The 25,851-nt window shown below is 45.2% G+C and overlaps 2 protein-coding genes across 6 annotated transcripts in view; one reads left to right on the forward strand and one right to left on the reverse strand.

Annotated features, from left to right (window-relative positions):
• Positions 1 to 2,283, reverse strand: part of LOC102972759 (guanylate cyclase 2G-like) — a 55,708-nt gene extending 53,425 nt beyond the window's left edge. Inside the window, 1 exon segment of the mRNA XM_042960067.1 lies at positions 2,008 to 2,283. Within this exon segment, the coding sequence (XP_042816001.1) occupies positions 2,008 to 2,283 (276 nt within the window).
• Positions 479 to 25,851, forward strand: part of ACSL5 (acyl-CoA synthetase long chain family member 5) — a 45,106-nt gene continuing 19,733 nt past the window's right edge. Inside the window, exons 1-3 of one of the 5 annotated variants that reach the window (XM_042960670.1) lie at positions 479 to 494; positions 19,829 to 20,013; positions 23,597 to 23,702. In XM_042960670.1, the coding sequence (XP_042816604.1) occupies positions 19,858 to 20,013; positions 23,597 to 23,702 (262 nt within the window). In that variant the 5' untranslated portion in view covers positions 479 to 494; positions 19,829 to 19,857. Of the gene's footprint in view, positions 495 to 2,801; positions 3,152 to 13,783; positions 13,870 to 18,931; positions 19,090 to 19,828; positions 20,014 to 23,596; positions 23,703 to 25,851 lie in introns of those variants that run through there. The other 4 variants (XM_007087176.3, XM_042960668.1, XM_042960669.1 and 1 more) reach the window with 4 other exon arrangements.

Raw genomic sequence — 25,851 nt, forward strand, 5'->3', positions numbered from 1 at the left:
TCAAGGAACGAGTTTTCCCTCTTGTGCACTGGACCTCCCTCTTGCTATCATGGTCTCAGGGACTCTGTCCCAAAGGCAGATGCCAAGCCCTGTCTGTCCACTTTCTTTCCCCTGAGGTATGGGCTTTATAAAGGTTTTGCTTGTTGCATGTTAGCGTTCTGAGCAGAGGGCTATCTTTTTTCTTCTCCTTCCTCTTAAGCCCTTGCATAACCATCTCTGTTTTAACCTTTTGCCAAATTCTGTGCTTCTCGCTGTTGGATGTTATTTCAAGTGTTGGAACAGGTAACTTCTACCTTTGAACCTCTGTTGCAACGGGTACAAAGGTTCCAGGAGAGTCTTTGGTGACTCTCAGGGCAGCACGCATTGGCTTCAGATGTGGCCTCATTGCAGGAGCTGAGGAAAGGACAGAGGTATCTGAATGTGGTGCTGAACCAGTGCTGCCAGCTGTCAGGGGTTCATTTCCTGGCCCCGGGAAGTGAGCCTATTCCTACAAGGTAAGCTGCAATAACACTATCTACTCTCTGGTTTCTACACCGACAGGATGGCAAGGGCAGGGGTGGGGAGGGAAGACACGTGTCTCTCCTCAGCCTTGGAGCTCTTTTACTATATGAAATTACATTTGGTTTAGTAGTAATCTCAGCTGACTTGTGGGGAGGCAAAGCAGAAACCAAGTGGAAAGGCGTGGAGACATCAAGGCTCTATGAATGCTGGCACGAGGTGGATTTGGGAGAGAAAGTTGTTAATTTCACTGAATCCAACTAAAATAGGCAAACATTTTAAGAGTTACAAAACCAAGATGTATGTCTCCTTCATCTTCCATTCAAAAATTTCTGTGTCAGCATGGTTACAAGGGCTATTTGCCAGCTGCTGATGGCAGGGATTCCCATTTGGAAGGGACTGGGGGGGAGAGAACTTCAGTCCTCAGCAGACGTTCCCTTGGGTGCTGAGGTCTGTACTAGGTGTGTGACCTGTGTTACCTCATCTGCTCACCAGCTTCTAGAAGGTAAGTGGTATTGTTCCCATTTCATAGATGAATAAAGTGTGTCTGGGCTGTTCAACAACTTGGCCTGGGCTAACTAGTTCGCAGGTTGTGTGGCTAAGACTAGACTTCTGACCAGTCCTGTCACCCTAGGCTGCTGCTATAGAATACAGAATTCTTGTGTTGTCAAAACCTCCCGTTGGGGCGCCTGGGTGGCACAGTCGGTTAAGCGTCCGACTTCAGCCAGGTCACGATCTCGCGGTCCGTGAGTTCGAGCCCCGCGTCAGGCTCTGGGCTGATGGCTCGGAGCCTGGAGCCTGTTTCCGATTCTGTGTCTCCCTCTCTCTCTGCCCCTCCCCCGTTCATGCTTTGTCTCTCTCTGTCCCAAAAATAAATAAAAAACATTGAAAAAAACAAACAAACAAACAAACAAAAAAAAAACCCTCCCGTTATTTCCTGAAATCTTGAGAGTGTTATTGACGTGTGCATACGATCGAATAGGAATGCCGCTCTGCTAGAATTTGTAAATGATCGAGGCACTTCTCAACTTGAGTACCCGCACCTGGAGGAAAATAGTAAAAAGTAAATTAATTAATTAATAATAATAAAAGGAAAAGCTCATTTGGCCCTGAGTGCTCTCCATTCAGCTGGTAAAAGAAGCCAGCACTCAGGGTATTAGAATAGCTGAGACTTAACATCCATTCTGCCATTCTCTGACCTCTGCTGGACCGAGCTGCTTCTCAAAGGAATGAGCTCCTGAAACTAAGCAATGCCAAGTGTCCCTCCAGCCACGAAATGACCAATAAGCTAGACTGACAGGTGGCTAACCTCCTCTTCCCGTACTTGGTCTTTCTTCTACGTCTAAAGTGGGGCTCCTGTGAGGCCCAGGGATCAGGTGCCATTCTCTGAGATTGACCTGGCTTGCCCTGGCTGCTTTTTAGCTTGGAGGCTTTTAGGATCTCTTCTCTGTAGAGCGAAATGAACCCTCATCTAGCTCTGGTAAAGGGTCAGGCTTGTGTCAGACTTACCATGAGCCTTCTTGAAGGGACCACTGGGCATCTGGGAGGTAAGGTGGGGGGTGAGGAGGAAGAAGCCGGAGAACTCATGACTTCTGCCTCCGAATCCGAGAATGGGAGCTCCTGCGCCCTTTTGTGGCCACAGCCCGAGGTGAATCCTCTGAAGCTACTATAGGTTCTGACATCCTGCAGACCAATCTCCAGGACCCTTTTAGGGGTCTGCACATTCGGAACAATTTTTCCGGTAACACTGAGAAGTGACTTGCCTTTTCCTGTCAACTGGCTCATGCATGTACAGTGGGTTTTCCAGAAGCTGCAAGATACGAGATCAACTGGACAGCTAAGGACATACGTACTCGTTGCCTTCCTGTGGTTTCAAAAGTTCCCAGCTTTAATTGGAGGTGAAGGAGGCAGCAGAATCTATTTTTTAATTTAGATTTCAAGGTGTGAAAAGGATGGGCAGCTGATTGTGTCAGAGGAAAAGAACAAAAGCTCTCCGTCTGGGTCACTGTCATTGCTGGTTCCACTGGCTTTATCAGAAGCGCCTGGGGACTGAGGCAGGCGGAGGGAGGACGGAGGTTGGAGGAGGGTGACACTGTGCCAGGTGCCCCACCATTGGGAGGGATGCAACAGCGGGCTGGACCTTCCTGTCCTGGGAGTCGAGGCGGGGAGCGGTGTCCCCTTTCTGGCATTGGTGCTCTGCTCCGGGCACCTCAAGTCAGTCCAGTTTTGCTTTGATCTTCATTTCAAGGTAGTCAGTCACAGGAGCCAAGGGTGAATGGTGCGATTCGGGCTGGCTTTTGTTTCAGCCTTTAGGAGCTGGGGTTAAGGGCTTTGAAAAGGAGCCAGGCAGCCTGGCGGCTTTTCTCCTCCTGCTCAGAACGCTTCCACTTTCAGTTGTGAAAGAAAAACCAGGAAGTGAAGTCCCGGAGCACGTTAGAAAGCCTGGCCATGGCCTGACTCGGGACAGCTCACACAGGGCACAACTGGGGACGCTGGGAGCCGAGCCATCCCTCTGCATGGATGCTCTGGAGCCAGCCTATCCTTGGAGGAACTGGGGGTGAGGGAAGAGGGACAAGGATTCTGTGCCAGGAGGAACCCGGAGCCAGGAGACCCCATTTGCAGGAAGCGCCAACAGATGCGACCCCTTCACAGGGTAAGGAGACCTTCCTGAGGGAGTATTTAGCAAGGGGTCTTGTGAGCACGGGGCAGAGGCGAGGGGCCGCCCCAACCCCCAGCTTCAGCCAGTCTAGAGCCTGCTGTGTGCCTGGCACGTGTCAGCACTCTCTCTCTCTCTCCCAGCTCTCTAATGGACACTTTTAAACTGTCCTTATCAGGAGGGGTGAAGGGAAGGGGGAATGTGGGGCATGTGGACTGGATTTTCTTTCACCTGTCTCTCTTGGAGGAGATGGACCAGAACCGAGACCTCTTCAGTTTTCATTGTGAAATTTGACTCCTTCCTATGGTGAGAGCTAATGGGTGAGGGAGGGATGGATGGTTTCTGAACGGACTTAGATCAGTTTTAAGGGGTAGGGCCACATGTTGAATCTAAGGTGAACTTCAAGGACTTTCAAAGCGTGAGCTTTGTGGGGAGGGGGGGGGCGCCTGTGTGGCTCAGTCAGTTAAGCATCTGACTCTCGGTTTCTGCTCAGGTCATGATCTCACAGTTCACCAGTTCGAGCCCCGTGTCAGGCTCCGTGCTGACGGTGCAGATTCTCTATCTCCCTCTCTGATCTCTCTCTCTCTCTCAAAATAAGTAAACTTTAAAAAAAAAAAAAAGAGTGAGCTTTGGGAAGGGACTCCATGGTTGGGGATTGCTACCTTCTGGGGTATTAATCTTCTTTGGTGGTTTGAAAAGGAAGATTGAATCTATCGATCTATCGCTCCAATTTGTAGACGATTGGTATTCTCTAACAGCAGCAGAGTCCTAAAAAATAAGACAATTTAGGGGCACCTGGGTGGCTCAGTCAGTTGAGCATCCGAGTCTTGATGTTGGCTCACGACATGATCTCACAACTGTGGTGTTGAGCCCCGTGTCGGGCCTGCTTGAGACTCTGTCTCTCCTCCTCTCTCTGCCCCTCCTCCACTTGCATGCACGCTCTCTCTTAAAATATATAAACTTAAAATAATAACAAAATGTCATTTGATTTTAAAAAGATTGATTTAGGGACACCTGGGTGGCTCAGTCAGTTAAGCATCTTTCTCCGGCTCAGACGATGATTTCACAGTTTGTGGGTTCAAGCTCCACATCAGGCTCTGTGCTGACAGCTCAGAGCCTGGAGCCTGCTTCGGATTCTGTGTCTCCCTCTCTCTCTCTCTCTCCAAAATAAATAAACTTAAAAAAAAAGGTTTATTTAGTAAAAAATAAAAACAGAATAATTGGTTTCACTTGAACGTTCCCTTTCTACTGCAGCATGGGCGTTACTCTGTAGTGGTCCCCTCCAATTGATGAGTATTTGAGATGAACACAGAATCCTCTTAGAAGAGGCATGGTCTAAATTCTTGTAGACGTCACTTGTGTGCTTGACACAATAAAAGGAACAAAAAATTAGAACAAGGGCCACAGATATTTATAGAACAGGCGGATCATAGAGTTAAATAGATGGTAGGTAAGAAAATGCAGATGGTGGGGTCTCTAGCAAAATGCAGGGTAGATGTGCCCCCAGATAGAAACACATTCCAACTTAATTTAAAACAACAACACACGGCTGAGGCCAAACAATATTTCAGCCAGGTATTTGGCTAGGTCCTGACCTAACATAGTCTTCTCTCTCAGGCTATATTCTAACACTTCAGGGCAAAAACCCCTACTATAATGTTAGTATATGATCGAATGCCTCCGTGCTAAACATGCAGTGAGGGCCACAGATTCTATAGAGAGGCTCGGGGTCCGAGAATGAATGGAGAAGAGGAAGATGAGGCCAGTTAGAGTTAAGCACCAGCTCATAGTAGCTGCTCTTAACATTTCATTAAGGCAACCTTATGACATGGATGGTTTCACCATCTTACGGCTGAGAGAATTGGCTCAGGGAAATAAGTAGCTTTTCCAACATCAGAGATTGAAGCTGTCTGTGTGACATGAAAACCCATGGTCCAACCAGTCAGGTGCAGAGTTAGCCTTTCTTCAGATCTCTTAGAAAATTGCATTCGTGAAAAGGTTTTCCTGTGTGGTGACCTGGGCAGATCTTGACTTCACATACTTATTAATGCTTCTCAGGTTGACATTTTTCTAGAACTGCCAATGTTACAGCTACCGTTCATTGACTGTTTCCTATGGGGCAGGGCTGGGCTTAGTGTTGGCGGGGTTATCTTTTAATCTTCAAAACGGTCCTGGGAGGCAGGTGGGTTGTTTCGCAGATGGGGAAACTGAGGTTTACGAGTACAGAAACTAGACACACTTAAGGAAAGGTAGAAACTGGGATTTGAATCCTGGCTCGTGTAGTACCGAAGGGCAAACTGTGCCTCCATTCCAGTGAGTCTGGTCTAGTTTAGTGATGAAAGAACTAGAAACTGGGAGAAATCTCTCTTTTGAAAATCCTTCCCATTCAAATCCGTAGACAAAGAAAGCAGATTGGTGGGTGGTGCCAGGGACCGGGAAAGGAATCGGGAGTACCTGCTTAATGGGCCCAGGGTTTCCCTTAGGGGTGATGAAAGTATTTTGGAACTAGATAGAAGTGGTTGATTCCACAAAACTGTGAATGTACTAAATGCCACGAAATTATTCACTTTGTTTAAAATAAATTGTTTTTTGATGTATTTTTATTTTGGAGAGAGAGAGACAGAATGCAAGTGGGTGAGGTGGAGGGGCAGAGAGAGGGGGAGACCCAGAATCCGAAGCAGGCTCCAGGCTCTGAGCTGTCAGCACAGAGCCCAACTCGAGGCTTGAACCCACGAACCGTGAGATCAGGACCTGAGCCGAAGTCGGACGTTTAACTGACCGAGCCACCCAGGCGCCCCCTTGCCCCAAAATTACTCACTTTAAATGGTTGATGGTATGTGAACTGAACCTGGGAAAAGAAAAAACAATCCTCTTGCTTCTGGGAAGGTGACTTACCAAACCAGGATTTGGCAATTGTTTACTAACCAGGAATGAAGTTTCTGTTCCTGTCTGTTTCCTATTTTTGGCCAGTAGATGCATGGACCCTCAGCTGGGGTGCAGTCTGAGGTGGTTCTCATGCGTGGCAGCACCCTGCAAGGGGGACCTGTCCCCAGCAGCCCTGAGTCAGCCGTCATTGTTCTCAGCACACCTGCTGTAAATACGTCCAGGTCTCCATCTCTTTTAAGCAACCATGCCTCTGCATCGAAAAAGGGCTCTCTCGCTCACTCTTCCCCAGGACACAGGGCCTGATAGTTCCTAGGCTCTTAATCCATGATGTCTCAATAAATACATGAGATTTGGAGTTTGGAAGGCGAAGCAGCCCCTGTACTTCTGTGGTCAGGCCATAGTATTGACCCTCTTTGGGGGAGCTGGTAGCCAAACTCTGGGTCTCCGTGGGTCAGTCTCCTCTAGGATGTGTGAAGTGGTGGGTAGCTGTGGAAGAGGATGCAGGGGTGGGGTAGGGTCGGAGGAGATAGCTGGGTCAGAATTCAGAGGTGCATGATGCCCTCTGCAACGAGAAATCCTTCGTTTAAATAGAAACAAGGAGTTGCTAAGACCTTGGCTCACAAGGTGGAGGGCAGTGACAGTATGAAGGTCTTGGTTTCTTCTCCTTCAGGAAGCCTCCGGGTAGGACACCTGGTACTTGGCCAGGAGTCCGGAACGGGGCGGTGGGGGGGAAGCGGAAGTGGGAAAGAGATCCCGGCTTCCTGAGGACCTCTCATGACCAGCAGTGCCTAGAGGGCTCCGTATACAGTACCCCTTTTAAGTAGGAACGGTTACCTGTCCCCTTTTGCATGCAGTTGAGGGAAACTGACGCCATTGACTTTATGTAGCTATCCCCAGGGCCACGCGAGGGGTAGGGCTGCTGCTCTGGCACCTGGAAGGGCAAAGGCCTTGAAAGTTTGTTGCTATAAATGAGACTGTTGGCCATAAAGCTTGTTGTTTGCACTTTGAATCTGGTGACTTATGACCGGCGGCCAACCAGGTAATTTGAGGGCTGACTCTGCAGGAGCTCTGGCAGGAAGGCCCCTTTCACAAAGTTTCAACTCACTGTTTTTCTCCTGCATGGGTGATGGGGGCCTAGCACTTTGTCCAGACTATCTTTTTACAGGCTCTCTTATCAAGTCCCATGAACTTCTGGTGTTGAGTCTCCTGATCCCCGTTCTCATAATGAGCAACACACTTGGGAAGCCTTGAGGGGTGTTTTTTGAGACAAGGTTTTCCTCAGGGTAGGGCTGCCGGGCTGTGGTTTGTTGGTAGATTAAGGTTGACTGTGTCAATCTGAGACCCAGTGGGATTTGTCACTGCTGGCTGTCAGCCTATGGGTGGCTCAACTATCCTATGCTGTCTTCATGGACCGAGTTAAGAGGCTTGTGGTATTTAATGTAATGAGGGCTTTTTTGTTAAATCCTACTCACCAGGGCAAGGCCTGGCACCCTAGGGCTCTCTGGTATTTATGAACTGAAATGACTCTAGTTGAGTTGTATGGTGTCTCCACCAAGCACCAGATACTGTCACCTTCAGTCTTCTTGGAGGCTTTTTCTCCCCCACCTTCCTTTCAACTAAAGATGGATCCTCTACCTGCATCAGAAACACCCCTTCACTATTTCCCTTCCCCAGGTATCATGCTTGTCCCACATCAGCGCCTTTAGTCATACTCTACCTCTGCCCCCACATCTGGGTGTTCCCTTCCCCTCCCCTCCCTTCTCTGTGGAAAAAAAAAAAAAAAACAGAGACAGAGATGACAGTTGAGAAAGATGGTTTGACAGAATCATGGTTAGAATCCTAGTTGGGGACTTATTAGCCATTGGCCTAATTGGTGGGGTCATCCTCCTTGATTGACCCTGGAAATGACACCATTGGCCATAAACCTAGGAGATCAAGAACCACACATCCTTGAGAGTCTAGTCTCCACACAGCGCCCTTCACCTAGTCCAGTCTACACTTGCGTCTCCCACACTGAATCCTTCTGTAAGTGTGTTCAGTAGGCTCTTGGCAGGGGGTAGGTCTTCTAAATGTCTCTCTGCACATGGCAAAGTGCTGGGCACACAGTTGGTCCAAGACCTTTGTTTTCCTTTTTAAAACGAAATATGTAATTTTATAAATAAAGTATAGAGGGTAAATCTCTCTCTTGCCACATGGAGCTCTCCAGTCCACCAGATTCTGCCAACACTGGTGTATACGCCATTAAGCATTTGTTTACTGCCTGGGGAATTGGTTTTATCTCCTCCTTGACCGTGAAGTCCCAGCGTGCTTTCCGCACGCCGAACACACTGCCTGGCACATAGTAGGTGCTCAAATATTCAAACGCTTGTAGAATGAGTGACCCTTGGGCCCCTTCAGGTCAAGCTGCTTGGTGTGGTCAATGTCATGGCATGTGGCCCCTGGCTGTGGCATTTCGGAAGAGGACTCAGCCACCTCTGCCCCATCTGTGTGTATAGGAGCACACTGGGTCCTTGTGGGACTGAATGCTGCAACCTGTTTCCTTCAACAGATGTTCCTCCCTCGTTCTCTCCTCTGAACTTGTGCCATTGGTAAGCAAAAGGAACAAGTGGCTCGCTGGGACCTAGAGGGTTCCTGCTGGACCTCAGGCTCTGTGCAGGGTGTAGTAGACCCTGAAGGCTTAGACAGCTACTGCCTGGGAACACTCACAGCCAAGGCGTCCACTGAGTCACAGGAAGCTTTCCTGAGGCCCAAACCTCAGGATAGAACGGAGCCGCCTCCGATTTGTACAAGCCTCCTGAGCTCTGGTTCCTGGAGCTTTCCCTGTGTGATTCAGCAGCAAAGATATTACCCATGGATATGCATTAAAAACATCCTGATTTATTTATAGCGTGCTTGCTCGCAGGCCAGGAAAACCATTTCAAGCCTAACCCTCCCCCTCTCCCTGCCAGCTGCCTTACAAATTGGAGTTGTTGGCTATGGCCTAGCATTTGGGCGGGGAAGGGCAAGGCGTGTGACCTTGATATCGCTTTCCTGTTTTAATTAAACACTCACAGAATATTTCCATGCTGTGGAAATGACCGCTCAGTCACCCCCCCCCCCGGGACTTCATAGGGATCCCCTTTGGGAATACAGTCTCCCTGCTCTGTCCTGCCTGACCCCGTGGAGAGGAGGCGGCCCTCTGCTGTCTGCCTGGGGACATCGCCTGGTGTGTGTGCCTCTGAGCACACTGGGTACCAGGCCCCAGATGGAGAGAGCGGTCTGTGTCCAGTGACCTGGAACTGCTTGCTGGAGAAGGCTAGCGCGAGTGGTGGCCTGAGCACCTGGGCAGCGGTGACTGGCTGGAAAGTCAACTGCCATCTCCTATGTCAGGATCTTACGCCAGCCTCTTCTTGGCTCCTTGCAGTGAATGTTGAAAGGTGCCCTTTCAGGGCCCCTTTTGGCCCTGTGACTCAAACTTCACCTTTGCTCTCTTTATCTGCTAAAGAAATGGTTGAAAAACGTTTCCACCCCCAGCGCTGCTGTCCGAACAGGCTCACTCTGTGGCTAAGAGGATTGCACACAACGCGAGCGCTCAGAACGGCCACGTTCATTCAGTGTGGCTTTGGTGGTGGGAAGGCTGCACTTGCAGAAATGAAGCTGAGGCCACGTTCTCAGGCACAGGCACATGAATTGTCAACAACCGAGGTGGTGGAACTTTCTCGATCAGCTGCCTCAGGCCGAGGTGGGGTCATTTGGAGCTCTTGTTTGTTCTTGGGTTTTTGCTCGTCTTTTTTAAAGCAGTAAAGCACACGTATTTCACGTTAAACAGCGCCTACTCTCAAGTTACCTTCTTGATGAGACTTGCTTGAAAACTTAACCCCCGCTGTCCACAATCCTCTTCCCTGATTCTATTTTTTTTTTAATTCCATATACTATATAATCTAGTCATTGGTCAGACTTGTCAAACTCCCCAAGAAAATACAACCCCACAAGGGCAGGGTTTCACTGCCATGTCCCCAGCACCTGGAATGACACCAATATACAGTCAAGCCCTTAAATATCTCTTGGCTGAATGATTGAATACTTGAAATTTTCCGGGAAAATCCACTCATGATTTCTCTTCTTCCATACATCTTTTCATATGAGGAATATACTTTCAGAAACACAAACACATAGGCATTTGTCCAAGTGGGGTTTTTTTTTTTCTTTCTACTCAGTAATGTATCATAGAGCCCTTTCCACATCAGTACATACAGATCTGCTTTATTCTTTATAATACCTGCCAAGAGCACACTGTGTGACAGTGTTCTGATTTATTTGGTTACTCTCCTATCAAGGTAGGCTTTCCTGGTCTCCCGCATTATAAAAAAAAAAAAAAAATTCCTGTAGATGTAACAATAGTGAACAGAATAGTTGATACTTGATTCTATACACCAGGCACTGTTCTAAGTACTTTACAGGTACATTAACTCCTTTAATCACGAAGAAGATATTTTCATTGCCATTTTACAGATGAGAAACCATACAGGGGCACCTAGGTGGCTCAGTCGGTTGAGCATCCAACTTCAGCTGGGGTCATGATCTCGCTGTTTGTGAGTTCGAGCCCCGTGTCAGCCTCTGTGCGGACAGCTCGGAGCCCGGAGTCTGCTTCGGATTCTGTGTCTCTCTCTCTGTCTCTCTCTGCCCCTCCCCAGTTCGCACTCTGTCTCTGTCTCTCTGTCAAAAATAAAGATTAAAAAAAAAAAAATTTTTTTTTTTTTTTTTTTAAGAAACCACACAGAGGTTATCTAACGCAGGTAACAAAAACGTTCACACAGGGTAGGGGACCACATTCCTAACCAGTACCTTGAACAGCCATTTGTAATATATTTTATAGAACTGATGTCTTTCTACAGGATGAGTTACTAGTAGGGTCATTAGTTCAAAGGGCACACATTTTAAATTGTGTTAGAAGGCAATGAGCACGTCTTTAAGGAGACCGCACCTAATTTACATTTCCCTAACAGTGCATTTTATACTATTTCATCTTTGCTACTCTTATGGGTGGGGGAAAAGGCATTTCATTTAAATTTGCATTTATTAAATGCTAAGCAAAGATAAATGTCTTTCTCATAAATAATGTTTTGCTGTGAACATTCTGGTTGTGACCTTTGCTTTGTGTTTTATTGTGTTTGTTGTGTTTTGTTTTTTGTTGACTTCTAAGCATTCCTTATTGAGGAAATGAGCTCTTTAGATAGGCAAAGTATTTGATACTTTTCCCAGTTTATCTTTGTCTCTGGTATCTTTCCTGCAAGGCAAATATTTTTTAAAATTTTATGTAAGCTTGCCAACATTTTCATTTATGGTTTCTAGGCTTTGTGTCTATCTCAAGTCTTCCTCCTACCAGAATTATAAAAAGAAAACATTCTCTTATACTTTTTATCCCCAAATACTCTTACGGTTGTCATTGTTTCATATTTAAGTCTTTGATCCATCTTGAGCTAATTTTTGTTGGGGGGGTAAGACAGTGATCAGCTTGATGTCTTTTCTCTGAATGGCTAACCAGTTGTCTTGATACTTTTAAGTGAAAAAAAAATCTATCTTTATTTGAAATGCAATTTAGTATATGTGAATATATCCCCTGGGAGTTTCAGGATCATTTTGTTCAGAGTTTTGTGTATTCATGATCAATAGAAAACTTCTCTAGCTCTATCAGAAGCAAATGTGGTAATGTTGAACTCTCTGGTCCCCCCTAGCCCCAATTCCTGTTGGTTTTCAAAACTTTTCTGATTCTTGGGGCACCTGGGTGATTCAGTCGGTTGAGCCTCTGACTCTTGCTTTTGGGTCAGGTCATGATGCCACAGTTGGTGGGTTTGAGCCAGGCATCAAGCTCCGTGCTGACAGTGTGGAGCCTGCTTGGGATCTCCGTCTCCCTCTCTCTGCCCTACCTCTGCTAATGCTTGTCTGTTCTCAAATTAAATAAATAAACTCTAAAAAAAATTTCTGACTTTTATTAATAAGCTTTATTTTTCTGGGTGGACTGTATTTTTTAAAATTTTTTAAATGTTTATTTTTGAGAGCAAGAGACAGAGTATGAGTTGGGGAGGAGCAGAGAGAGAGGGAGGCACAGAATCCAAAGCAGGCTCCAGGCTCTGAACTGTCAGCACAGAGCCTGCTATGGGACTCAAACTCATGAACCATGAGATCATGACCTGAGCCAAAGTGGGAGGCTTAACAGACTGAGCCACCCAGGCACCCCTCTGGGTGAACTTTAGAATCAACTTTTCATTTCCCAAGTAATTCTGTTGGTTCTTATTAAAGTTACATTAAATGTATAGATACATTTAGGGATATGGGGTCCTCTTGACTATCTCAAGCATGCGTTTCCAGTTTTCAAGCCTTTCTTATGTCCCTCAGATCTAAACTTTTTAAATAGAGACTTTACACATTTATTCTTTTTAAAAAAATGTTTATTTTTAAGAGAGAGAAAGAGAGAGATGGTGAGTGGAGAAGGGGCAGAGAGAGAGGGGGAGACATAGAATCTGAAGCAGGCTCCAGGGCCCGAGCTGTTAGCAAGGAGCCCAACGCAGGGCTTAAACCCGTGGACCACAAGATCATGACCTCAGCCAAAGTCGGACGCTTAACCGACTGAGCCACCCAGGCGCCCCTACACATTTACTCTTATATATGCTATTGTGAATGACTTTTCCCCCATTACTTTTGAATCAGCTATTTGCATGAAATAAAGTAAAGCTATTGAGTTTCTAGCTACCAATGTGGTAACTAGCCACGTTATTGAATTATTTCATGGCTTCTAATTGCCTCTTATTTCCTTAGAGAGTTTTTAGGACTCCCCTCTCAGCTGTTTTTTTTTTTTTTTTAATTGGGAAATATGACAACAAATTTTATCTCAGATATAACCAAATGTTGGCCCTTCTGACCTTTACATCATTTTAAATAGCATGAGTAGCTGAGATTGACCCTCTTTTGAAGTCAATGCTTTTCCAATATCAGGGTTTTCTGACTGTTTAAGTTTTAAGAAACAGGATCATATCTTTTATTTTTCAAAAGCAGAAAACTATATTTGATGCAGAAGAGTAAACTGGTGTAAGAAAAGGTGGAAAACCCTTAGCTCCAGACCTCTGAAGATACTGGTGAAGGGTCTTGAAATAGAATGCACATCTGCTTCATGTTCACTGCATGTTAAGGAAAAGTTATTTTCATGAAGCTATTTGTATGTTTGTAATGTTCTATTGACCTTTGCCATTACTTTGGAATTTGTCTAGAAATATTAACTATGTGGTTAAGAACTGAGGTGGAAGCTTCCTACATTGGAGGGGGAGGCAGGGATTTAGGGAAACTAACAATGGAGCCTGGGCAGGTGATTTAAAGCCCAACTAAGAAAGCATAACTTTCATATACAGCCTCCTAAATAACACACAGGCCCCTCTGGAGTCATTATGAGTCTTAAAGTCTTGTGACCTAGTCCCTAGAAGAAACTAAGTGATTCAGTACAGAAGAATGTGTTAACTAATTGGGAATAAGAACCTGGGGACTCTGGTCTCCCTTTTAATGAGCTGTCTATCACCACAAAATGAGTCCATACATGTAGGGGAACAGAGAAACCAATTAAATCCAAATTAGTATACTATTCTAGAAGGTAGATTTTTTTCCCCCAAAAGCTTATGATTGCAATTTATATCTCGTTACCACACAGAAAATAGTTAGTTCTTCAGGCCTAAAAGCAAAGATAATTTGCCTTATTGTTCTTTGACACAATTATTTTTTCTAGGCTGGATTTCCTGCTCACTTACTACTGTAGATGACATCATTTGATAAGATTCATCTTGTAGAGTCTTTCAAGCTCAGAGGTATATACTCATCCTGAGTAGTCCTGGGTATGTGTTAGAAATGCCTCCTTTTCACTTCCTACCATTCCTAACCCAATACTGTGCCAAATACTGATATGGGAGTACCTATCTCAATATTGGCCAGAGTGACTTTTGATGATCTAAGATTTGGGAGTTTGAGTTTTAGGAAGGGAAACGTGGTCTAACAGAGGATTTAAAGCAGACAGTTCTAAACCAGAAAACTGGCCATTTATTCAAGAACCACTCATCAAAAGCTAACTATGTGCCAGAAATGGTGGAGACATTGGAGATACAATAGTGCACAAAACAAAAATCTCTGTTCTAGTTAGAACATCAGTTCAGTAGGGACAATGGATGATAAGGGACTAGGACTATTTCAGATAGTGAACAGTATCATGGAGAAGAGAAAGCAAGGTTCTGTGGTAGTGACTGGAGTGGAAAAGGCAATATTAAGTAGGGTGATCAGAGAGAGTAAGTCTCTGAGGAGGTGACATTTGAGTTGAGGCCCAGCCTATAAGTATTACACACTGTTTCAGATCCGGGGAATAGTGTTTCAGGCAAAGGGAAGAGCAAATACAGAGGCTTGAAGGGAATTGACATATGGATGGAAACCTGAATTCATGTAGGAAAAATAAGATCTTTCAAAGAAAAGGGACTACAAAACAATATTTGTAGGTCGAAGATAACCTGAAAGCTTCATGGCAATAAACATAGTTGACCAAAAACTAGAATAGTAGAAGGGTCCATTTGGGGACTTCATTCACAGAAAATGAGACTTCATGAAGAAATGGTGGCCCAAATCCTCAAAGGAGCAAAACTCAGAGCTGAATATGGGGTAGTCATAACCTAGACACGGGGGCTTGTCCTGGGAGCTTGCAAGCAGGTATAAAGGTGGAAGGTATCCTTCAGCTAGCTTGGGAACTAAATGTGTCAGGAGCCAGGAGACGAGTGACTTCATACCACAGAGGAGGGAAGACCCTGGAGGGAGCCAAGGGGAGGACTGGGGACAAATGGACATCCTGGTGGAAGGGACTACAGTATGTCACTATCACCACGTCAAAAAGTGAAGGAAGCTTTCCACCTGGGGCCATCCTAACCATTTTAATGTGTAGTATGGCTTGCTCAACAATCTGTAGATGACCTGGAACAGGCACTCCTATGTGCGGTGTAACACAGCTCTCTTTCCTCTTTGCCACCTTCACACTTTCCCCTCCTCCATTCCTTCCCAAATAGTGATATAAAGAGAGAAGGAAATGCCGCCACATCAACTCCTTGTGGAGGGTTCCACTGAATGACTGAACCAGAATTGTAATTTGAATGACAAAGGACACGTGACAAAAGAGACAGTAGCTTTTCTCCTCATTTACTTGAACATATCTGGAAATTGTAATGGATTCTAAAGGTTGGGATGGTAACCAGAGCTTCCCAGTTCAGTAGTGGTGTAGCCCAAAGGTTTTACCATCTCTTGGGCTCTCAGCTTCTCCCAACTGAACAATGAGAGAGTTATGTGATATAGTTGCAAATCCTCTCTAGCACTAGCATCATAAGGTTAAAAATATGTGTATGTCTTAAGAAGGCTATCCAGACTACTGAATGGGAGCAGGGGAACCTGGGTCGCTCAGTTGATAGAGCATCTGACTCGATCTCAGGGTCACGAGTTAAGGCCCACACTGGGCTTAGAGCCTACTTAAAAAAAAAAAAAGAAAGAAAGAAAGAATGGGAGAAAATATTGGCAAATCATATATCTGATAAGGGTCTAGTATCCAGAATATGTAAAGCACTCTTACAACTCAACAACAAAAAGACAAACCACCCAATTTAAAAATGAGCGAAGGACTGTAATAGATCTTTCTTCACAGAAGAAATACAAATAGTCAACAAGCTTATGAAAAGATGTTCAACATCATTAGTCATTAGGGAAATGGCATTTCATACCTAGTGGGGTGGCTATTATCAAAACCCCCCAGAAAATAGTAAGTGTTGGTGAGGATATAAAGAAATCAGAACCGTCTATTGCTGTTTGGACTGTAAAATGGCACAGCCATTGTGGAAGACATTTTGGTGGTTCTTCGAAAGGTTTAAATATACAATTACCATGTGACCCAGTAATTCCATTTCTAGGTATTTACCATAAAGAACTGAAAATAGTAAAATCTGCATACAAATGTTCATAGCACTGGTCACCATTGCCAAGATGTAGGAACAACCCCCATATCTACCAGCTGATGAATGAATCCATAAAATGTCTGTCTACACAATGGAATGTTATTCAGCCATAAGATATGAAGTATTGATATATGCTATAACGTGGATAAACCTTGTAAATATGCTGAGCGAGAAATGTCAGACACAGAGAGTCCCATATACACGATTCATTTATATGAAATATTAAGAATTTGTAAGTCCATAGAAACAAAGTACATCAGTGGTTGCCAGGGGCTGAGGAGGAAGGGCAGAGGGGGACTAACTGCTTAAGGGGCACTTGGGTTTTTTTTTTTTTGCGTGATGAAAATGTTTTGGACCTAACTAGACATGATGGTTGTACAACATCATGAATGTACTAAATGCTGCTGAATTGTACATTTTAAAACGGCTGGGCGCCTGGGTGGTTTAGTCGGTTAAGCATCTGACTCTTGGTTTCAGCTCAGGTCATGATCTCACAGTTCAGTTTGTGAGGGGCTGACAGCATGAAGCCTGCTTGGGATTCTCTGCCTCCCTCTCTTTCTGCTCCTCCCTCCCCCCCCCCCCACCACTCTCAAAATAAATAAACTTTTAACAATGTGGAGAGGCAGAGAGGAGCTGTCTGATATTCTGCACATGTCCTATTTGAGTTCAATACCTGATTTACAATAGCAAACAAAGTGAGTAAGCTATTTCACTTGACAAACAGATATATCTCTCAGTGACTTCTCCAAATAAAATCCCTTGCCAATGCAAGCAAGGTACTTCATTCTCCTGAAGCTGTGGGCTTGGCTTTCATAAGTATCTCCCTTGTTTGTATCCAAGTGGCCAGTCTCATCACATCCATGGGCTGTGTAACTTCAGTATGTCTGAAAGGAAGGCTTAAGAATTGACAGACCATGGTCCAGATTAATCCAGATGTCTTTTTGTTCATCCCATACCAGACTCTTACTGCTTGGGCCTGTAGTTAAAACTGAGGATTCGTAAAAATCCAGTGTGTTAGGTTTTCTAGGGAGCACAAAATCTGATGATCTCTTGATCGTGGGTTCACATTACCGTGTGGTAACAACCAGGCCGGGTCGACAGCAGGTGCTGACTTTGCTCTGGTCACAGGTTCTGTCTCTCTCCTTGCCTCTCTCTGTGCTATCTGCCCAACTCTTCGACCACTCTCCTCCCCGCATCCCTGGCTGCCACCTGCCACAGAAATTTCACCTCTAGCCCTTCTTTTGAAGACAAAGTTTGCAAAATCACTTGTTAAAATGTAAATCTGCCGTCTGCAAGAAGGGAGCAAAAGTCCTCAGTGTGACAGGCTGTTCTCATAGGTGAGAAGGAGAGTGAAGGTAAGAATCTCTTAATTTGAAGGTGAGATTAGGACAGAGGAGAGAATCCCAGATCAGAAGATACTAGGCTTGTGGCAGTGTCCCCAAGCTCAGGAACCGGGCTGGCGGTGGCAGGATGGGTGAGCACAGAGCAGGTCTCTCCTCGCTTCAGCTCTGCTACCTGCTTTGTCAATTTCATAATTTTCCCTGGGGCGGCCCGCCTCCCCGCCTGGGGTGGCTGGCTCGTGCCACTTCACAAGTCCAGGACAGGCTGGATTCTAAAAATCCCAGCTCTCACAATCCTGGCAGGCGGTCACAGTAGGTAACACCCCCAGTCCTTATGTGACCTAGCACCTGTGGGGCCTTGCCTTTGTTTTTGTTTTGTCGTCTTTTTCTTCCCCTAAACACAATGTGGAAGACACCAAGGAGTTGGGGACAGTCATCCCAGTCTCTGGAAGGTCAGTTTTCCTCCATAAAATGGAAAAGGGACTGCTCCAAATTCAGGTAATAGCCAATCAGGGAGCAGAAAAATGCTAAAATGGCTGAAGCATTCTTGTGACCATGCCTGCTCCCACACACAATTCCTGAGCTCGGTTAGCCTTTGCTGGGGTGGAGGGAGAAAGTTCCAGATTCCAGCTAATGGCAGCAGCCCCAAAGTTCTCAGAGTTCTCAGGGCAACTATGATCTTTATCTGATAAAACTTGTTCTCTCAGGCTTGCTTTGTTCTCTCAATTTTAAAGTGGGAATGTTTGGTCTCATCTCTGAGATACTATTCCATAAGGCACTGCAGTAAACTTTTTTTTTAATAGAATTTATTGTCAAATTGGCTTACATACAACACCCAGTGCTCATCCCAACAAGTACCCTCCTCAATGCCCATCACCCACTTTCCCCTCTCTTCCACCCCCCCGCCCCCCCACCGTCAATCCTCAGTTTGTTCTCTGTATTTAAGAGTCTTTCATGGTTTGCCTCCCTCTCTGTTTGTAACTATTTTTTCCCTTTCCCTTCCCCCGTGGTCTTCTGTTAAGTTTCTCAAGATCCACATATGAGTGAAAACATATGATATCTGTCCTTCTCTGACGGACTTATTTCACTCAGCATGATACCTTCTAGTTCCATCCACGTTGCTGCAATGGCATGATTTCATTCTTTCTCATTGCCAAGTAGTATTCCATTGTATATATAAACCATATCTTCTTTATCCGTTGAATCTTAGAGGTGACAGTAAAGGCAATTCAGAATTTGTGTTCTTGAGAACACTCAGATGTTCCTTCGCCGTCACCTCTACGGTTCCAGCCAGATTCAGTCTCTTTGAACTCCAAAGCTAGACTCGGGATGAAAGAGGGGTTTTGCAGATTTTGATGGGGAAGCGGCAGCAGGAAATGCTGAGTGAACTTGGACAAGTCACTTTACCCTTGGGAGCTCCGATTTGCTTATCTGTAAAATGCTATGTCATGACATTGGTTGGATTAAATTCCACGATTTTCGCAAACAATCCAGTCTGAAAGCTGTGAGGCAAGAGATGGGAGAGATGGCCTTAGCCAGAGTAAATTCCTAGGACTTGCCCAAACACTAGCTCCTTCTACTAGAGCAGTTTGAAGCCAGACATCGCTAGAAGCTACAAGAAAAGCTGGGTTGGGGAAAAAGCTTTGCTGCTTTCAGTTCCCTGAGATCTCCTCCTGGCCTCAATCTTCAGTGCTCACTTGCTACCATGCATCAGGTGCATTTTCCAGCACCCTTTCCATGTACCTGGCTGACATTGCCTCCAGTAAAAATGGTTTCTCCAAGGCTCCCTGGAGGAAAGGACATTGGACACAGCAAGCTGAGATGCTGTTGATCCCTGAGACTCTCCCTATGCTTCAAGAAAGAAAGCAATGAGCAAGGTGTAGCTGGTCAGCAGGAAATGTCATTCATGCAGAAAGCTTGATTTTTAAAATCTGCTCTGTCACCTCTACAGAGGTTCCCTGTTCTGTTTGTTTTGTACTAGAAAAATCCAGCCAGAAGAGTCCTTCCTGATCCTTGGTCTGACTGGGCAGGAGAAGCTCTCCAGGGTGCCCTCCTCTGACAACCAGCTTAGTTTGGATCCAGAAAGGCTCTTCTAGGCCCTGTTGGGCCAAAAAACAAAAAGGCAATCATTTTGCAAAATTGTCTAGGAAATGATTAACCTGTTTCCTTTAATCCTTTCTGCCTTGTGGGAGGACAGTCAAGTTGTGGCCAGGCGGGGTGGGGGGCGGGTAGAGAATGTACTGTATTATTTTCAACTTTGCTGAAGTAAACAGTAAGAGAAATTCTGTCCCGAGAGAAGTCCAACCCTGGTTTGTTGGAGGGTTAGAAGTGCGCGAGTGCATGCGTGTATGTGTGTGCGTCCTTTTGTAAACGCAACTATCGAGTAAAAAAATATATATATGGCCATTTCCTCTAACTTTTTCTTTCTTCTTTCTTTTCTTTTTTTTTTTAAGGCCTGAATTTCCTGCTGCTATTCACAAAGATGCTTTTTATCTTTAACTTCTTGTTTTCTCCACTTCCAACTCCGGCACTCATCTGCATCCTGACCTTAGGAACTGCCATCTTCCTGTGGCTGATCAACAGACCGCAGCCAGTCCTCCCTCCTGTGGATTTGAACAACCAGTCGGTGGGAATCGAGGTAACTGACCAATCCTCTTTCTTTTTTTTTTTTTTAATTTTTTTTTAACGTTTATTTATTTTTGAGACAGAGAGAGACAGAGCATGAATAGGGGAGGAGCAGAGAGAGAGGGAGACACAGAATCTGAAACAGGCTCCAGGCTCTGAGCTGTCAGCACAGAGCCCGAGGCGGGGCTCGAACTGATGGACCGTGAGATCATGACCTGAGCCGAAGTCGGACGCTTAACTGACCAAGCCACCCAGGCGCCCCTCCTCTTTCTAGTTTGATCAAGCGCAAAATGTAATCCAAGTCCTTGGCATAACTCAGGAGGAGAATCAGGTATAGCGTTGGAAAGGAAGCCTTTTAGGTTAACCATCACCAGAAAATCTACAAATTTCAACTTCTATTACTGGCGTACTTTCTTTTGTAACAGCCATAAAACCACAGCTAGGTTTTAGGATGCTAATAATCTGGATCAGGGTTGGTCAACTACAGCCCGTGGGCAGAATCCACCTTTATGTGAGCAGCTAGCCAGCTAAGAATGGTTTTTACATCTTTTAAGAGATGTTAACCAAATAAAAAGAGATGTGCACCACGAAGCCCCAAGTTTTTACTATGTAGCCCTCTACGGGAAAATTTTGCTGACCTGTTATCTAGGCGATAGAGCCGGTGTTGGTGGCAGGAGAAAGCCGTCATTGAGATACCCAATACCTGAGAATGGTAAAGAGGTTATTTCCTGAAGTTAAATTCTGGCTTTGGGTCCATATTCATTCTTAAAACTGGCAGAAGCTGAAGAGGGCTTTTCGCCTCAATTCCCCAACTTTCAGCAAGTCACACAGCTTCCTACCTCTCTGAGCAAAGGCAGAGCTCCCAGAATGTTCTCTTCCTCATTTTTCACATTCATTCCTTTTCAGAGAAGAAAGCATTTTTGTTCCTTTATAAGGCTAACCTCTTCTGATTGTTTCAGGAACTTCTTTCCTCTGCTCGAGAATCTCCTCCAAGCTGCCTCCACTCTCCACCACCCCGCTTTTATCCTGGGATGTCTGCACATTCTTCGTTGACATCTTCCTATGCTGCTCATCCTGCAGCTTCAGATCACCACCTCCTTTCAATCCTCCCGTTTTCCACCAGAGTTCTTTAAGAATAGCCTGTCGATGTCCTTTTCTGACCATTGACCCGCTGAGATCTCACCTGTTACTACCATCTCCCCCAAACTCCTCTGGCTCACGCATAACCTAACTTCAACATTCAATGATTTCTCCTTCAGCCTTCCTCTCACTTGCCTTGAGAATTCATCTTTCTTAAAACTTCTCTTTTTGTCTTTCATAATATCCTTTAGTGAGATCTCTTCCTAATTGCAAGACAGTCTTTGTCACTTAGCTTCTTTCCTCCCCCTCGTCTAGAGTTTCCATCTCACCATCTCTTGATTTCTCTAACACAAGGGTTGGTGAACACGCTCTATAAGGACGGACGGTGAGTAGTTTAGGCTCTGCAGGCCACACGGACTCTGATACAACTACTCAGCTCTGCTGCTGTAACATGAAATCACCAGACAGCATGTAAATGAATGAGCATGCTGTGTTCCAATAAGCCTTTTTTGTAAAACCAGATGACAAGCCAGATATGGCCCCAGATTATAGTCTGCCAATCCCCAGCTGAGGAAATCCCTCGTTCACGACTTGAGTACCTAAAAGGTTACTTTTTTAAATTTTTAAAAAATGTTTTTATTTATTTTTGAGACAGAGACAGAGCATGAGCAGGGAGGGGCAGAGAAAGAGAGGGAGACACAGAATCTGAAGCAGGCTCCAGGCTCCGAGCTGTCAGCACAGAGCCCGACGCGGGGCTCGAACTCACGGACTGTGAGATGGTGACCTGAGCCGAAGTCAGACGCTTAACCGACTGAGCCACCCAAGCGCCCCTGTACCTAAAAGGTTATGACACCTGAATCTGACTTTCTAGTTCTGAAATCTCCCCAGTTCCAGTCCATCTCAGTGACACTCAAATTCAGCAAATCTCTATATTTCATATCTTCTCCCTTATGCACACACACACACATTTTCCTGTTTCTCCTTCTGCTCTCAGTTAAGTGCATCTCTTCTCATCCAGTTACCAAAAGTTGAGTCTGAATCATCTTTCCTTCTTCCTTATAAACAAAGAGTTAAGATCCTATCTTCCTTTGCTAGACAGGGAACTTTGTTGTTGATGTCTTGACTTTATGTGCCATCTCCTGGAAATCTTCCCTGATGCTCTAGACTAAGTTAGATCTCTTGTTATAACCTCATGTGTTATCCCCTGTACTTTTTTGGCCCTTTTCTCGGCAGTAACTTACATTTTTAGGCATATCCCCAGCCACAATACCATCCCTCTTTTAATGTTTATTTATTTTTGAGAGAGAGAGAGAGAGAGCATGAATGGGGGAGGGTCACAGAGAGAGGGAGACACAGAATCTGAAACAGGCTCCAGGCTCTGAGCTGTCAGCACAGAGCCCGACGCGGGGCTCGAACTCACGGACCGCGAGATCGTGACCTGAGCCGAAGTCGGACGCTTAATTGACCGAGCCACCCAGGCGCCCCAATACCATCCCTCTTTAACACCTTGCTCTCTAGCTATCCACCAGGCTTGGCAATGTGTCTTCTCACCTCTGCGTCTTTATCCAGACCGTTTCTTCACTCTGAATTGTTCTCCTTTTCCTCCCCTCTACCAAAGTTACCAAACTATAACTTTTTGGTAGGGGCATCTGGGTGGCTCAGTTTGCTGGGCCTCCAACTTCAGCTCAGATCATGATCTCATGGCTTGTGAATCTGAGCCCCGCATCGGGCTCTGTGCTGACAGCTCGGAGCCTGGAGCCTGCTTCGGATTCTGTGTCTCCCTCTCTCTCTGCCCCTCCCCTGCTCACACTCTGTCTCTCTCTCAAAAATAAATAGACATTACAAAAAATTTTAAGAAACACCTAATCCCTAAGAATAAAATTACATTAAAAAAACTTTTTGGTAAGTGCTTACTTATCTTCAAAGTCTCTATTAAGTATTATTTCTTTGCAACCTTTCTACTTAACCCAGAGTGGGTAGCATTATTCATCTCCCAGAATGTACATTGGTATTACAGTGTGCACATCACAGTATTATAGTCGCATGTTTTCCCTTTTCACCTCCACTCCGTAGACTCTCATTTATGAGATGCTGATGGATAGTGACTTTGTCTTAACTCACTTTGCATCTGCAGTATTTGCACAGTGCTGGAACATAGTATGCATTTGACAGATGTTTAAACTTGGTGTGATTTTTTTAAAATATAAAATTATAGTATTATGTCTCCTCTGTGTGTGTGTGTGTGTGTGTGTGTGTGTGTGTGTGTGTCTAGACGGGTTGAAGGAGAGTGCCAAAAATGTAACTGTGACATTCACTGGGTTTCTATAATGTGGAGATACTACTATTTTGAGACTTAAAACTTCATTCAATAATAAAGGGGCCATTCCTGGGACCTCAATGTTCAGTATATATGGTTGAATATATAATATATGGTTGAATTGAAGAATTCAATCCATAGTGGTTTGGAAAGGGTAGGAGACACTCAGGCTTGGCCTAAACTTGGTCTTGTGTTTTAGGGAGGAGCACGGAAGGGTGCTGGCCAGAAGGACAATGACTTGCATTACTACTTCTCAGATGCCAGGACGCTGTATGAAACTTTCCAAAGAGGACTTGCTGTGTCTGGTAGGCCTGGAAGTCTAACCTTGACTGCAAGAAGACCAACGTGTGGTCTTGTGGTATACCTCTCCTCCCCTGTCTCCCTTCTTAAACCCAACGGTAGTCTGAGTAGAATGCTGGCATACAAAATGCAGGGGACATAGCATCAGAACGGGGGGGCGAGAACCAGTGTCAGACAGACTTGAGTTTAAAACCAGTTCTTCCCTTTCTGCTGTGTGACCTTGTGCAAAATCACTTTGCCTCTGAATCTGTTCCTTACTTAACACAAAGAGGACCTCCCCAGCAAGTTGGTAAAGAGTTGACAATAATGTGGAGGAAAGTATTTTGATTAGCTCACGGGTCCATTATATTTGTTCAGAAACGGGATTTTCGTAAATGCAATTCCCTGAATTTACAGATGCAGCATATGAGCCGGAATTGGCATCCAGGGCTCCCGATCTACCTTGTCCTTGACCCCGATCCTGGTCCATGCCACTACTCTTTAGTATCGCAGAAGGCAATTATCTTTTGGACCTCCTTAGAAACACCACCACATGCACTTTGGCAGGTTCATTTGGTACCTACCAAGGCTCACTACCTATATCTGTATTACTGAACACAAGGCGAGGCACACTACTTTCCTTCCAAAATCAACCAGCTTATAGCTCTCCCTACATCTTTAGTCTTTGGTGACATTTTATCCAGACATGGGTTTGCCTGTATGACATCTTTTTTTTTTTTAATTTTATTTATTTATTTTGAGGGAGTAAGAGAGAACAGAAGTGGGGGCGGGGAAGACAGAGAGAGAGAGAGAGAGAGAGAGAGAGAGAGAGAGAGAGAGAATCCCAAGCAGGTTCTGCACGGTCAGCGCAGAGCCTGAAACAAGGCTCGAACTCATGAACCACAAGATCATGACCTGAGTCAAAGTTGGATGCCTAACTGACTGAGCCACCCAGGCGCCCTTGCCTCTGTGACTTCCTATCCCTTCTTCCCTTCTGCCTTTTACCTGTGGCAATATGTAACAGCCAACTCCTGCCAGGTGCAAACCGTGCAGGCACTACACGCATCTAGCCCGTTAACCTCCCCTAAACCTTCAGGAGTAGTTATTATTGCCTCTACTCTTAAAAACGAGGAAACAGCAAGTCAGAGGTTCGGGGACATTCCAAAGGTGATGGAACGAGAAAATGTTGCAGCTGATTCTGAAATCTGACCGTTTGACTAGATTGTTCTATTTTCAGTCAGCTCTTAAGTGTTTTATAAAAGTAGTTGCTCCTTCAGACAAAGAAAGGCTTATTGTAAAGCAAACTCCTCTCTGAAGTCTCCAAAGGGGACTGTACTTGGTTATTTCTGGCTCTAGGTCAGCACTTAATTTAGACTTCCGTGCAAATGACAAAGAAACCCCCAACCAACCATCAGTTTCTTTACTTTTTGGCAACTTTAGATACAATATGGCTAACATAAAAGATTTTCCTTTGGAATTTTCTTTTTCTTTTTTTTTTAAGTTTCTTTATTTATTTTTGGTGGGGGGAGGGGCAGAGAGAGAAAGAGAGAGATTCCCAAGGAGGCTCTGTGCTGATAGCGGGGCTTCATCTCACGAACATGACCTGAACCAAAAGCGAGAGTTGGACGCTCAACTGACGGAGCCACCCAGGCGCCCCTAGAACTTTCCCTTTTTCAAAATTTGCTTCAGTGAGTTTTCTTTACTGTGTTGTTATTGTAACTGGAAACAAGCCATTTAGCACATGATAAGTGGCATGTATGATACTTCATTGAGAAGAGGTTTTTCAAGGGGCACCCGGGTGGCTCAGTCGGCTAAGCGTCCAACTTCAGCCCAGGTCATGATCTCACAGTTTGCGAGTTCGAGCCCCACATCGGGCTCTGTGCTGACAGCTCGGAGTCTGGAGCCTGCTTCAGATTCTGTGTCTCCCTCTCTCTCTGCCCCTCCCCCACTCGCACTCTGTCTATCCCAAAAACAAAATTAAGAAACATTACATAGTTTTCAAAAAAAGGAAGATGTTTTTTGATACGAAATTAAAACTAAGCAGATAAAGTTAAAAGGGTTTCTCGTGGAAGCAGGCACGTGAAACAGAAAATGACACGTCTGGTCCCAAGTGGAGATGAAAACATCAGCCCTAACATATGCTTTTAACGCCTACCCAATAGATGGTCTCTGTTG

The sequence above is a fragment of the Panthera tigris genome, chromosome D2 (genome assembly GCF_018350195.1).
Source record: "Panthera tigris isolate Pti1 chromosome D2, P.tigris_Pti1_mat1.1, whole genome shotgun sequence".
In the NCBI taxonomy this organism is placed as follows: domain Eukaryota; kingdom Metazoa; phylum Chordata; class Mammalia; order Carnivora; family Felidae; genus Panthera; species Panthera tigris.